Below are 15,000 nucleotides of genomic sequence, written 5' to 3' on the forward strand. Positions count from 1 at the left end.
GAATTATACCGTGGGATTTATATGAATACAAGTGGTGTTTTAACAGGATTTTTAGTATTAAAATCATTGTGTTGGTAGCAAATTTCTTATAATAACAGACCGTTTTACAGTTGTTTGATCAGTGACCTAGCCTAATGGCTGTGAGGCTGCTGGTGGCCTTGTATTGATACAGACCTCACTGCTTTTATCATGTAAATTGTGTTGTTGTAATGATAATACTATTAGTCTATTTATAGTCTACATAACATTAGAAAAGCACAAAAGTTTGTATCAAAAAAAGGAGTTGTTTATTATTTACAAAATATTTTCAGAAATTCTGGTTTGTTTGTTTTTATTTTTGGAGTGTAAAATCGCAATCTCTGGGCGGCCAACCTACTTGAATTAAATAGAACACTTTTTTCACCTGATGGAAATTTCCCCCAAAAGTTCTGAGATTTTCTGGTACATGGAAAACACCCAGGGTCACCTGCAGCCCTGCTTCCATTCTTAGGCCAGGTAACTTAGCTACAACTGTAAAATGGTCTATTCTTGCCCTATGTAAAGGAATCCCGGTGGCCCTAATAGATTCCAGATCCTGAATAGTACCTCGCGGATTCCAAGCCGTGGATTCCAGATAATTTCCAAACTCGTGGATTACTCCAAAATACATCCTGGATTCCATACAGTGGATTCCAGATTCCACGCTCTGGATTCAGGATTCTAAAGTTTCACATTTGCTGGATTCCGGATTCCTTCACATCTGGGGCGATCTATTCAGTTCAATAGCCCCAACATTTTCACCTTTCTTAACTCATTTTCCGAGTTCAGTGGCTTATAGCCATTTTGATTGTTAGGTGTTAGAGGAACTCAATCCATGTGACGGTTAATAGTTGAAAGTCTTCAATAAAATATTTATTATTGTTTTCTCTTCTTTCTACAGGATAATTCCTGGAGGAATACATGTTGTACATGACAATGTGTCACTGCCAGCTTTGCATCCAAATGGTGCTTCCAATGTAGCTGTAAGAAAGCGTCGGCAACAGGCGTTAGTAAGAGGAAGAGGAAAAAAGGACTTCTATTAAAAATAATATAAAGTCATTACGAAATCTGATATAGAAAGAAGCTATGTTTAAACTGAGAATTACTATTCTCTAAATTTTAAATCTTTTTAATGTTATATCAAATTTTCAGACTTTCAAACTTTATTTCCTTCTTGTGCACAAAAATGACATACCATAATACAAATGGGGATTTCTACTATTTAAGAATAATAATAATAATTATTATAGAAAAAATATTTAATTTGAAAAACAGTGGGGCTTGCTACTTCTTTTGTGCTAAATTTGTTGCCTTAACCTGCATGTAATTCATCACTAAATTATTTTGAAAAACTTTTTCTGAGAACAGCTGTATTTTCAACTCTGCATGCAGTGGAACAAAAATGAAATAAAAATAATGAATTTCTTTTCATTGAAAGAAAACTTGAGAGAATGTTTTTGTTTTCTGTGCTAAATTTAATGCCAAAAAAATTGGCTTAGATCCACATTTTTGCTGTATCTGTAAATTAAGTTCCCCTAATCTTACCCTGGGTACCAGAGGGTTTTTTTTCTTTGGTATTATCTCTGTGAGTGGTGAAGGTGCAAATGTTGATTAAAGCCTGTTGCCATTCAGCGTTTAGTGGGTTAACGACTCCATGCAAAAGAAAAATAAGACATCAGCTGGCACCCTGGGTACCCTAGCCTCAAATATTTATCTTTGCTGAGAAAAGTCACTTTACCAAAAGCAAACATTTTTCCTTTTTCACTTCAAAATTTTACATTTACTAACATGCATGTGGAAAATTCCTCCATTCTGATTGGCCAAGAGATAAATGCAGTTTTCAGTTGACACAGGGAACAAAAGAGGTAATTTATTGCAAAAAGATGTGAAAGAACAAGCATTTTTAATATTGGTCAATGACCAAAAGTCACAGTTACCCAATCAAGTGTGAGCTCTGGATGGCACAATCTTTGTGTGAAATTAATGCGCCGATCAAATCGAAACTTCAACATTCCACCCCTGGGCAAACCCTGGGCATTTGACTATCTTCTGTGCCCGGGGAGTGGGGAATAATTTGACCTTTGCCTGCCTGGTGGGGAAAATTGAACCGGAAGTGTCGCGTTTCAAATGATTTTTTTTTCGTGTGCCGAAGTCGCTAACAGCTATAAAACACGTGTTTGGATGAGATGGAAGAGTTTAAAGGAAGAGATGTAGCATTTGTGAGCGATTGGCTTACCGGTGCGACGCTCTAACCAACTGAGCTATGAAGCCACTGACTTGCACAACTGCGAGGATCATAGCTTACTTGATTTCATACCCGCAGTTCATTTATGATCCATTTCATACATCATTTCATCGTTAATACAAAAATTCTTGCAATGAAGCATTTGATGCACCCTGCCAGAAGAGCCTTTCTTAAGGTGGGCAGCTCTTTGCCAAACTGTTTCTATGGACCCCTTCAAATAATCATTTCTCGAGTCCCCTTTACTCTACAATTATCCTTTTATCCAATCCAATTATCCAGTTCACAACAAGGTTCAGAAAACCACAACCTATTGTAATAGAAAGAATCAGTGAAAAGACAGAAACACCATTTAATTCAGTTCCTTTCAGCCATACGACACTTCCATCTGCCTATCCCATTTTTTAATCTTGCAAAGAAAGATGTAAAGAAGGTCAAGGAACTTGGAGCTGAAAATGTGTTACTCTACAATTATGCTTTTTGCCAAGTGTGTTCTATTGAACATTTCTTTGTCTGGTTTGACTCACAACCACATTTGGTAAATCATGTGTCCAAAACAGAAAATGCCTGAAAACTCAGCGAGTTAACTATGTTTTTCACAAATTTTTAATGCAATAGTATCAGAACATTCTAACAAAATCTGTAGCATGTATTTTAAAAAAAGTTAGTTCTTAAGAAAAGTATGATGTCATAAGGCCTTCCTTTGACAAACTTTTCAAAATATCAGTTTCATTTTTTGTCCAAACAGAAATTCCATGCTACAGTTTTCGAAAAATGATGGGATGGTCCCATCCGGTGAAAAAAACCTGTTCATTTGGTTTCCCGGGAGTTTTTACATGTTTTTCACCTAAACGCACGGCAGAGAACTGGGATTAGTTGCACGTACGCCTTCTGATTGAAGTGATGTCAGACTGCCGTTGAAAAAGTTAATTCAAGGAATTTTTTGTAGGGATCTTGACTAAAAAGCCTGTGGGGGGACTCCCATATAAATAGGGGAGGGATGTTCGTCCTCTCGCTTAGGGGTGTAAAATCTCCCGTTTGGTGTTCTGGGCAAAATGCAATCATATGTAGCCATGAAGGTCTCCTTTAGGGTTGTGCGCGAAGAAATCATTTAAAGTTTATATTTACACTTCTATATTTCTTCACGTAGGTGAAAGTATTAGATGATAATGTCCTTGCCATAACTAAAAGTCGCTGTATTTTTTATTTCTCTGTGTTTTAACAAGGTCTCTTCTAGGGGTAAAAAAAGCCTGGGCCACACCCAGATTGGTCTCCATTTAAAATTTCCAATGAGCATCCCTCCCCTTTTTATATGGGAATCCCTCTCCCCATATGGGAATCCCTCTCCCCTATGCTGTAAAGCCCCCTAGAACCGATGTGAAGGGGAAAATTAAACAGGCCGACAGGCCAAAACAAAGAGCCACCCCATGTCGAGAGAGACTGAAACCTAGTTTACATTTTTGAAACAAGATGGCGGTTTGTTCAATCTTTTCATCTAATCACTTGGACATTTGTTGTGTTTTCCTTTCCTTTCCTTTCCTTTTCCTTTCACATCTTCATGTCGTCAAGTACTTAAGGACGTTGTAAGACCAAACGGGTAAGTTGTTGAATCTTTGAAAGTAGGGTCTGACAAAAAATGTTATTGGAAAAGGATCTCGCGAGTCCTTGAGTGTATGTGCTGACTCCTTTAAACTATTTTATTCGTACGTGAAACTTCCCCCTGAATTTATTAAGTGGTGAGAGCACTCGCCTCCCACCAATGGCCCTGGTTCGATTCCCATATGTGGGTTGAGTTTGGTGGTTCTCTACTCTGCACCGAGTTTTCTCCGGGTACTCCGGTTTCCCCTCTCCTCAAAAACCAACATTTCACTTGATTTACGTTCACTGCTAATTTCAGTTTACAGTGTCCCCAATTAGTGCTCTCGAGCACTAGAACGACTAGACACTTGAATAAAGTTCCTTTCGAAGAAAGCTAAGATATGGCGTATGCTTGAAAAAAGAATATTATCTGTGCGAGGAAAAGCTGAGCGGAGACTGTTGAATTGGATATGATCAGTCTGAATGCGTCAGTTATTTAACATCTGCTCCGGGGGTATTAAAACACGTCGAGGGAACAGGGAGGTTAATGGTGTTATCCACTGAGGTGTTAAAAATGTCTCTGAAGCCAATGGTTTTTTTATATCTCATTCCTACAAAAATTATCAGACTTTACCTTTCCTGCAGTCTCACTGAAACTTGGTTGGACAAAAAAAAAATGTTGTACCTGTAATAATAAATTATTTGAATACTTAAAGGATGGCTGCTGGTGTTGCATGGAAACCGTTTGTGGCAGGCTTTCCAGTTGCTAGTGCCATTCATCCTTCAGTGACTGTCCCACGTCTTGGGTTGTCAACTTCACAATCTGGAGCAGTCCCGAGGCCTCTTCCCATGAACCAACTCCATTTTAACTTAGGAAAGTCTGGAACAACGGTAGAGCAGCTCACAACAAGGTTCAGAAAACCACAACCTATTGTAATAGAAAGAATCAGTGAAAAGACAGAAACACCATTTAATTCAGTTCCTTTCAGCCATACGACACTTCCATCTGCCTATCCCGTTTTGCCGTCAGTTTCATCTTCTTTATCAAGCGACAGGCTTGCCCTTGCTGTTCATCTTGCAAAGAAAGATGTAAAGAAGGTCAAGGAACTTGGGGCTGAGAGTGTGTTAGTTCCACCAGATGATGATGCTCAACACAAGGTTACTTCAGCAAAGGGAAAGGGGTCGCTTGGAAAGAAATTGAAAACGAAGAGTGGTAAATCAAAATCACAAGATATTCTCCCAGAAGATACTGTTACTCTTCGTCAAAGGGTACATCATGCAGTAAAAAGACAAGAGGCATCAGCCAAAAGGCAACATGAAATGCATTTTTACCCTGCGCAGAGGGAGGACGATGGCTATGAATCGGACAGGGAGAGAAAACAGGCCTCTGAAATACGAAAACTCCGCAAAGAACTGCATCGGTACATGAGGCAGATGGAGGAATTAAAGAATGAACGACCAGAGGTCGTGAGAAAGAAAGATAAAAGACTAAAAAGGAGAAGAGACGGGGAGGTAAGGTTGTCAGATGAGGAGGTGGATCATCGGCAGGTGACGAGAGCTGACGAGCAGGCTGCAAGATCTGCCAGGATGTTGTACATGCTGCAAAGACAGGTACAGAGGAACTGAGTTGTCACCGTAGTAGCATCTGATGGAAGATTTGTTATCTATAAATTGACATTTTGTCAACTACCTAAGTTCATATTTGTCTCCTCAATTTTCAATCTTTACAATAGATACAGGAGATTGAGGATGAGCTGAACAAGACAGGCAGAGGAATAAGGCACACTAAGAAGGTATAAATTAAATTGAATTTTGTTAGGGGTGACGAATGGTAAAATCTGAGACTCGCTGAGACGCTGAGACCCTTGTTTGCAAATCCGAGACCAAGACCAAAACAAACAAGACTCCACACCAAAATAAATGCAAGATGAATGAGACGTCAAGACTTACAGTGTGACGCACCTTACAGTGGCCACCAAACAAAGATTTTACAAATTGTCAGCCAATCAGGATGTGTGAATTTGATTGACAATCACACGTCCTTGCAAAGTTCGCACAGTTGTAAGTTGAACATCGTTGCATGGGTTGTTGAGTTGGCGTATTTATACGTAATTGTCAAATGTGAAAGTTTGTTGGGTGGCCATTTTAAGGCGCGTTGCACTGTAATTCGCAAAGACTGTCGATATTTTGAGATTGGATTAAAAGTTTGCGAGTGCCAGGATTTTGGAGGATCTTGCCACCTCTCCTGTTGGCGATTTTTCATTCTAGTTTGAATGATGACCAGCGGGATACTTTGTCCATTTAGAACCTGGATAAACGGCCCAGCTCTCAAAGAGTTCTACGTTTGAATTCTGCCAAGGAATCTGATTTTTCAGTTGTCTTCTTGAATTGTGACAAAGCAGTAAGCAGGGTTTGAGCTAGGATTTGATCACTGGGGGACAGTTTGTCCCCTTTGCTAAAATTGGGGGGGACATTTTCATTTTTAGGGGGACGTCCATGGCTTGTGATTGACCATTGTTCTCTAAAAATACGACGCTGTGATGGTGTTGCTGAGTGTATCCCCCATAGTTCCTTAATTAACAGCATCCACGTGTTCTTTACAGTTGTTGTGTCTTCGGAGAGTTGAGGTTTTAAAATTTGTACACCTTTTTCCGATGCAAAGAGGTTTGTTTTCCGACAAAAATAGCAGAACATCGCCTCCTTTTCATAGCCCAACTACGTGTGATCTTGCAACCAAGTTTTCTGGAAAGATCGTGGTTTCGTTTGAGCTTCATCTGTTTCTTCCTCATTAAAACACTGTTCTTCTTCTGTTTCTTTTTTTCTCTGATCAATCTGGCTTCGATTTGAGGCAAAAAAGCTATCTATTGTACGAATACGTTTTCGTTGTGTTTTTAATCCCAGATGCATGCGTGCATCATGCTTGGTTGAACATCAGTAGAGTGACTGAAAAGTGACTTAGTTTAAAATGAACGTAAAACGCACGAAAATATTCCTCCCATGGTCTGTGTTTCACCTTGTAATTTTTGCACTAAACTGTATCTCTTCTTGTGTGCTTCCTTCTGAGGTTTCCCCCAAATTTTGAAGGGGACAAATTGTCCTCTTGGCCGTTTTTTAAAGGGACAATTTCAACATCAGTGCGGGATTGGCGCAATGGCGCGGCCTGGCTCAAACCCTGAGTAAGCAGCACCTCACTTCTGCAAACAACCTACTATTAGACTAATTATAAATGAGCCGAATGACGTAAAACCCGCAAGGCAAAAAAAATTCTAGTGTCCTGTTATCCCATTATTTTCTACACTTCTATGTGGAAATTAAAGGCTGTTTATGGCTGGAAATTTGGCTGTTATGTGGAAGGGGGTGAGTAAGAATTGGACCCTATGGTCAGCAAGTTTCATGGTGATGACCCTAAGAAAATAAAGAGCTTAAGGACGGTGCCTACTATTGTTATTGCGCATACATTCTACGCATCTCGAGATACTCGGATTTCCTATCGGCTCAAAACTATTCGGAGAAAGCAGAACTTAGCAAGTGCTCTTGGTATCCAAAAAGAAAATTGGGGGTAACCATGAGATAATTAGGGTTCAATTTGGCAAAGAACGCCATATATTGCTTTGTATTTGAAAGCTCTTTACAAATATTGTTGATTAAAAAATTAATTATCTTCAAAAAATGTGAGGCTACCCCCAATTTCAATAATACTTGTTAAGATCTGCTTTTCCCGCATATTCCGTATACCGCGCAAAAATGCCATTGAATTAGTAAGCACTGTCGTTAAGCAAGGACAATGACTGCAACTATGAGAACACCACAAAACAATATAATAATATTGGTTTCATTAGCAAAAACAATAGCTTTGCACGCCCCGCCCAGCGTTGCACATTTTGATACATTTCCTCACCGTTTCCATCCCGACAACCACGTTAATTCATCAAATTCGAGTTTATGTGGAGGATGTGAGCATCTGATGATGAATTTTCAATTTTCTCTCCAAACATCCTCACCACTCTTAACAATTTTGTTTCTGTAATGTTGATACAAACTAATTCCATGCCGAATGACTTGGAATAATCACGAAATTATTACATTAATTAATGGAAAGTAATATTTTTGGATAACGTTCTCGCAGCTGTTGTCGTGGTCCTTGCTTAAGCTCCCTAAAAACTCCAGTTAAAACCACCATCCATCCAAGTTTCTTATCTTGCATTATGATATCTTACCAAATTTGATATCATTCTTATGTCATTGAAATCACCATCCTTTTAGAGCCAGACCTTAAGCCGCTTGGCGGCAGCTCACAGAGGAGCAGTACGAGCGTTACAGACCTTTATCAGTCATGCACCACTTCAGCCAAATATCAGCCATGGCCTGCCACCAATGTACCAGGAGCTGTCCACCCTTATTAGACAACTCTCACTCTTAGCTGCGCAACTGCACATTGGTGGGGAAGATCTTGATGAGCTAAAGAAGATTGAGGACCAAGAGAAGAAGGTGAAAGCTAATAAAACTTATTATAATTATTTATTTGCTGATTGAGTATGAATACATACAATAGGACATAGGTTCCCTACGAGGTTAACCACCCAGGATACACCACAGAAGACAGACCACAACACCGGGAACTACAATCTTTGTCTTCAGTATTGATATTGTGAACTCATGGAAGATCGTTATGTTAAACTGGGGACATTTGACAATATTCCAAGCCAAAGATCACTGCAGTTTATTTAAATGAGCAGTGGTGAAGAAGTAGAAAAAATTCGGGTTTGGAGAGAACTGGAAGCCATGACCAAGAGATTTTGCCACACCTTGCCCTACCACTGATCTTTTAACTCTTAGAGGATAACTACAGCTGTAAATAAATACAAACTTGCAATTGACAAGCTCCCAGATGGCTTAAGGAGCTTAAGATTTTATGACTGCGACGGTGACAACAACAACGGCACAAAACAATGATATAATTGGTTAAGAGAGCACAAATAATCGTACGGCACGTGCAGCACAGATTTTAGGATGGATTCGTGTGGTACTGAGTCTGCATAAGGACGAAGTGAAATCACCAAGTTTGAGGGTTTGATGACAACGTGAGCATGCAACAGAAAATCTTTCATTCTCTATTTTCACTTAAATAGTAACTGCTCATACCAATTTATTTTTAGGATATGTCGCCCAAATTGTAAGAAGTGCACGAGATAGAATAACCTCGAAAGACCTATGATAAAGAAAAGTGATATTTTGAGGTGACATTTTCTTTGAAGTCGCCGTTGTATATCTTAAGGTCCCTTATAACTTGGTGATGGGGCAGTGTCCAGTGTGATCAGTCAGACATGGGTCCAAGTTCCGTCATGCCTGGATTCTTTGCAAGCTTCTACTTGACAACGGAAAAACTTAAAAGTTGTTTTGTGAACTGCCGTCAACTTTTGTGTAGAAAATTGTTGCTGAAATGTTCTAATATTGTTTTAAAGTGGTAACTGCTGACCTAGGGTATTCTGTGCATTTTTGTATTCTAAACAAGCAAGGCTTTGCAAGTGAGTTAAATGTGCAGTCAAGCCTTAGTAACAATAATAATTAATGTGTAGTTGTAAAAAACACTTAAAGCAATGAAGGCGGTTATTTCAGTCACATTGAGTCGGAAAAGCTCTTTGTGACTTTGTGGGTAAACATGCTTTTTTGGCTTATGTGAGAAAACTGCTTACAACTTCAGTGTTTGAAACAATTTTTTTTTAATGGCAAAATAATATTGGACAGGTAGTAAAAAGGTAGAAGTAAGATTGTAAGATATCTGGTAACAACAATATTGGAAACTATGTTCAAGTTGAATTCTCTTTATACTATTGACTACCTTTAAGTTAATTAAAGCTGGCAGCTTGGTCCAAATTGTTTCATTGGTGTTGTATCACTAAAAACAAGTGTTTTACAACCAGATTAAAAGTGAAGAGCAGCATGTTGTAGCAGGTGAAGAAGGAGAGAAACCAAGTGCATTTATTCAAGAAGTAGCAGACAGAATGCCTCAAGACACCAAGAAAATACTAACTCCTATAAAACAAGGTTAGAACTACAGTCAAACCTGACAGTGTATAGTCCTTATTCATAAATGGCGGCCAATTTATAATTCTTTTGTCGAAGTGCAAATTAGCCTACCAAGCCTCGATACCATACAGTGAATTGAAAAGAATTCTTGCTCTAAAATGAGGCTTGGTAGGCTAATTTGCACGTGGACAAAAGAATTATAAATGTGAACACCATTTATGAATAAGGTCTATACAACAGCCACCCTAGGGACTTCAGGAACTGGCTGCTTAAATTGCATTCGTGATTTTTTACTGTACTTCAGAAAATTGCAAACACCTGGAAAGCATTAAAATTAACAGCAGAGTTATTAAACTCTGTTAACAGCTTTCACAAGGCGGCTGCCTAAAGGTTGCCAGGTTGCCTGGGGTGCGTTATTTGCAAGTGTGGGTGACCAAATTTCTGAACGTGTAGCCCAAACGGGTGCCTAACTTATCACAAGGTGATTCATCCTCACTTTTAATTAATTAATTCTGGGCTCTTGAAAAAATGGCTACTAACTTTTAATGTTGGAAGCCCAAAGGGCTCCGGAAAAGGTTTTTTAAGGCAGCAACCTTGTTACAAGCTGATGGTGTGCATAGTAATTTTCTTTATAGTGGTGATGAATCACAGTTTGAACACAATAATATTATAAAATACTGCATAAAATAACACATGGCTTGGTTTTCGTTCAAGGGTGGCCGCTTAATTTAGGTAAAAATAACAACGAAAGGCAGACATAGGACTGCTACAGGGTGGCAAGGGCCACTTAATAGAGGTGGCTACCTAACACAGATAGCAAATATAGCGTTTGTATGAGCAAAAAATCAGGACTTTGAAAACTGGCCGCTTAATACAGGGCTGTTATATACAGGTTCGACTGTACCACGAATACCTTCCTTTCCAACTTCAATGGTCTTCAAAAAGTTTTCATGATTGCCACAGATTTATTTCTTTTATCTTGAAACCCAATCTCTCCTGATTTCTTATTAGAGGTGTGCCATTTCCTGGATATGCTGTGCTTTCATAAATTCCCAATAACAATTATTAGACTGTATATTAATTACACACAATCAGGTGATCATTGAAAATTCTCTGTGCTGATTGGTTTCCGTTGAGGTGATAATTACGCGAGGATGGCACAGTCGGTTAGTGCACAGCCTTGGTGCAAGAGGTCCTGAGTTCGATTCCCGGATGTCACATCCTTGTTTCGACTTCTTTCCATTCTGTGTAGCTTAAGTAGCTTTAAATACTTGTAAAAGCATAGTTAGTGGATGGTAAAAGGGAGCACTGACGGCGAGGGGGGAGTAAACTGAGCGCACTGTCGACCTCAGGTTTGTCAGTTGAATTACTGTTACCAGTTATCGACGTTAAATATGCTTGCTTTACTTTACATTACTTTTATTTTAAGTGGTTTTTCAAAATGGCCGCAAGCCGTTTTGTCAAGGTGACAGACAAAGAAATGATTATTATTGTTTTAAAGAAAATGCATATTTTTCAAATAATCACCTAGACTAAAACAATTACCGGTATTCACCTCAGGCTCAGTGAATATCTGTGCATAAAACCTTGACTTTGTCTTGGTTTTTATTCACCTTGCCTTCGGTGAATAAATTATTGTCAACTGTAAATGAAACAGCAGGGTGTACAACTTCAACCCCTTTGATCCACTTATGGCCAGAAATGCTCTTGTGTAGATGTAGGTCCAGTTTTGGCATCCAACACCAACTGTCCCTTCAAGTCTGAGCATTTCCTTTTAACTTCTACTTCCAACAATAAGTTATGTGTTATGGTTAGTGTGATCTTCTTACGACTACAAAACTCCAGTACTGTGATAACAATTCAAATGCGCTTTATTCTTCATTCAACTGCCCTTGACGGCGCGAACTCTGAACCCATGCGGTGAAAGCGAAAAGCGGTTAAGACTAGAAAACAAACAGATACGAAACTTACTTAGTAAAATGAACTAATCGTAAACAGAAATTCAACGAAAAGATACACTTACATTTGTTAGGAGCTGGCGACTGAATTGACTGCTTGAAGCGAAGAAAGTTACAAACAAACTGCAGAAAGCGAAACTACTAGAACTGCTCACAAGCGAAAATGACTGATCGAGACAACACTAGAAATGACTAAATTAAGCCTTAAATACCTCTAAGAGAACGAATAAATTAAGCACTAAATTCCTGATTAAAAAACTGACAACTGCATTCCTAAGGGAGGATTGCAACCGCGCTAATGAGCAGGCGTTTGGATCTAACAGTTAGTGTTTAGGTTTGGGTAAATTATGCAAAAGTTAGATATTATTTAGGGTAATATGTTGAAATTTTACAGCAGTAACAAGTTCTCCAGACCCTACTCCAGAGAGAGATGCTGCACTACAAGCTGGTCTGTCAGCATTGCTTAGAGCCAAGGACCGTCCAGTTCAGATGACGGGGGTATGTTCACCTCATATTAATTTTTGTTGAAATCTAACCCTAGCCCTTAACCTTAACAATTCAAGGGTTTAGGATTCTGTTAATACCTGAGGTGGCTTTCCATCTTATTATTTTGTATTTTTCTCTTCATTCCCATGGCCTTCTCAAGTCTCAACCAAGAAAAGGGTTATTTGATTTCTTTTGTGACAACTTGGCTTCTTATTTGATTAAATGTCATTCAATGAACTCCCATTGTGGTTCATTTCACTTGACAAAGGAACCAGGTAGTCTTTAATAAGATGAAACTACAACCCTGTTTGATGTTTTTCTTTTTAAGGTGAAACAAGGTACCCAGCAAAAACCTGTTTTACTACAGGCTGCAAAACCAGTCAAACCAGTTAAACAAGCCGTGCTGCTTCCTGCTGAGCTTAAGGTTTGTTCCTTATAAAGATTGAATACTGTAAATACTCTTGACCTTTTCAACTATTGTCAACAAAATAAGCTTATTTTGTACCCCTCATCTTTGTTTTTTGTTAATAGTCCAATAGTTGAAGTTACCGGTGGGCTTAGGTCAGGCACACCTGGATTTGTCTACTCGCGTGTAATAATATTTCTCAGCTGCATGCCCCTTTTCTGTTTTCTGCCCATGGATAAAGAGCCAGTTTAATAATGAACTGGCACTGCACAAAATTCTGCTTTCAAAGTTAGTTTGTGTAACACTAGCCACTTACTGGCTTTCTGATCTTCTTGGGTAATGATCATAAACCATAGACCCTGTCTCAACCCTTGTGGTTAACAATGTGGGATGTTAAAGAACCCATACGCTGTTCATGAAGAATAATGGAATGAGTTTCTGGTCTAGTGGTCTACCTCTCACCCTCTATCTGCATGTGGTCGACCTGGCTGGATCAGCTTGAAGGGATTCTTAACAAATGAGACCACAAAAGCTAAAAAAAAAAACACACGGACAGTGGGCTGGCTGCACACAAGGCTTATCCATAGGTTGGACCCAAAATAAAAGTACAAGGAGAGAAATAAAAAACACTCTGGTAAATTTATAGAAAAAAATATCCTTACACCACAGGTATATTTGTGATTGCTGGAAAACATGTTTGTCAATTTGATATGTTCTTTGTGTTCTTTAGTGATTTCTTTTTTTTTACCAAAGCTAAAGCGTCAAAGAACCCAGCAGACAGCCAAAAGAGTAAAGATTCAAGCGCTGGATCATGCTCACTTTGCCAAGGAGACAGTGTCCTCGATACTGAAAAAGGCCCCTTCTGGTGAAGGGCCAGATAAACCGAAGAGCCCACCCAGAACACTGGCTAGAGAGGGTCCTTGGATCCCAGAGAGGGATGTGTCTGGCTCAGAGAGACGACATAGAGAGGAATATGTCTCGCCACGAATGCTGAAGAAAGAATATGAACAACAGGTAAATGACGAAGAGGCATCTCTAACCTTCCCATGTTATAGATAATAATTATAATGAGTTTGCTGGTTTTTCTCTATTGTTCTTTCCTCATGTAGTTTGGGAGTTCCAGAAACCCAAGAGTGGCTGGTGGAATTCTCCCAACACACCGTGAACTAGTAGAAAGAGAAGTGGAAAGGTACTGGTCTTTTTAAAAACGATTTTAAATTGTTGCCTCCTCTATTTATCATCAGTATTGATCACATTTGTTGAACGTGTGTTTTTTTTTTTCAGACAACGGTGGCTTGACGAAGAAGCTGAAAGAAGGGTAATTGGAGCATTATTATTGCCATCTTACAGCTTTTACTTTCAAGCGAAAAACTTTACTTTGATACCTCTGATTCCAGATACACGAGTTGGAAAGAATACGAAGAGTGGAGAATCTTAGACGAAGCCAAAGAAGGTGCGCTTTGGTTTTGATTTTGCTTTCATTGATTTCAATGAATCAGGAATCTCCTTTTCTGTGTTTTAATTGTATTATTTACTGGGTTTCACTCCTCAGTCCTGAGATTTTACTGTCCAGACGAGTAATCGCCGAGACAGAGGAGGCAATTCGGTCAAGACTAAAACCTCTCTTGGATCGTGCTGAGGTGTGTATGAAACAATCTGGGACAAAATTGTCAAGACATTCAAGTTAACGGCTTAATGGACTTTGCGAAACGAAATGGGAAATATGTAGGGCATGTGGTAATTCCAGGAACATCGGCATATTACGGAATGTCCCCAAAACCCAACACAGCTACCTAAAACCCGGAACATAACTTCCTTGTCCATTGAAGTAATCTTCATATTACGGCTCTCCCCCCCCCCCCCCCCCCCCCTCCACCAACCAAATAAAATGTTGAGGCATAGTTGGCTTATTTGCCCGTCTTCCGGAACAACATTGTTCCGGGCGGGGTCGGGGGAGAAAGGACGCGAGAGAGCATTCTTGGCCTTCTTTGAAGTTATGGTCCAGGCCCCAGTTGTTCAAATGATGGATAGCGCTATCCGCCAGATAAATCACTATCCACTGGATAACTCAATTGGTTTTGCTGTGGTTTATCCGCTAGATAGTGGTTTATCCGGTGGATAGCGCTATCCATCGTTTGAACAACTGGAGCCAGGAGCCTGTTTCTTGCGAGTCGCGATAACGTTTTGGGCCCGAATAGCATTACCCTTTAACATGAAACTGTTACAGTAATTCATTTCACACAATCGGAACATCCCGACTAGTGAATCCGCGTATACGCCCCAAG

At 39.4% G+C, this 15,000-nt stretch overlaps 2 protein-coding genes across 2 annotated transcripts in view; both read left to right on the plus strand.

The window, feature by feature from the left end:
- The window catches only part of LOC137975852 (coiled-coil domain-containing protein 74A-like), a 15,415-nt gene extending 13,955 nt beyond the window's left edge, over positions 1-1,460 (plus strand). The window contains exon 8 of the mRNA XM_068823053.1: positions 920-1,460. Within this exon, the coding sequence (XP_068679154.1) occupies positions 920-1,061 (142 nt within the window). The 3' untranslated portion in view covers positions 1,062-1,460. The remainder of the gene's footprint in view (positions 1-919) is intronic.
- A 2,239-nt stretch (positions 1,461-3,699) lies between these two features.
- The window catches only part of LOC137974930 (protein moonraker-like), a 21,604-nt gene continuing 10,303 nt past the window's right edge, over positions 3,700-15,000 (plus strand). The window contains exons 1-12 of the mRNA XM_068821939.1: positions 3,700-3,857; positions 4,555-5,449; positions 5,572-5,631; positions 8,102-8,326; positions 9,760-9,883; positions 12,218-12,321; positions 12,638-12,733; positions 13,469-13,729; positions 13,825-13,904; positions 14,000-14,033; positions 14,113-14,168; positions 14,268-14,355. Of these exons, the coding sequence (XP_068678040.1) occupies positions 4,556-5,449; positions 5,572-5,631; positions 8,102-8,326; positions 9,760-9,883; positions 12,218-12,321; positions 12,638-12,733; positions 13,469-13,729; positions 13,825-13,904; positions 14,000-14,033; positions 14,113-14,168; positions 14,268-14,355 (2,022 nt within the window). The 5' untranslated portion in view covers positions 3,700-3,857; position 4,555. The remainder of the gene's footprint in view (positions 3,858-4,554; positions 5,450-5,571; positions 5,632-8,101; positions 8,327-9,759; positions 9,884-12,217; positions 12,322-12,637; positions 12,734-13,468; positions 13,730-13,824; positions 13,905-13,999; positions 14,034-14,112; positions 14,169-14,267; positions 14,356-15,000) is intronic.

The sequence above is a fragment of the Montipora foliosa genome, chromosome 11, assembly GCF_036669935.1.
Source record: "Montipora foliosa isolate CH-2021 chromosome 11, ASM3666993v2, whole genome shotgun sequence".
NCBI classification, from domain to species: domain Eukaryota; kingdom Metazoa; phylum Cnidaria; class Anthozoa; order Scleractinia; family Acroporidae; genus Montipora; species Montipora foliosa.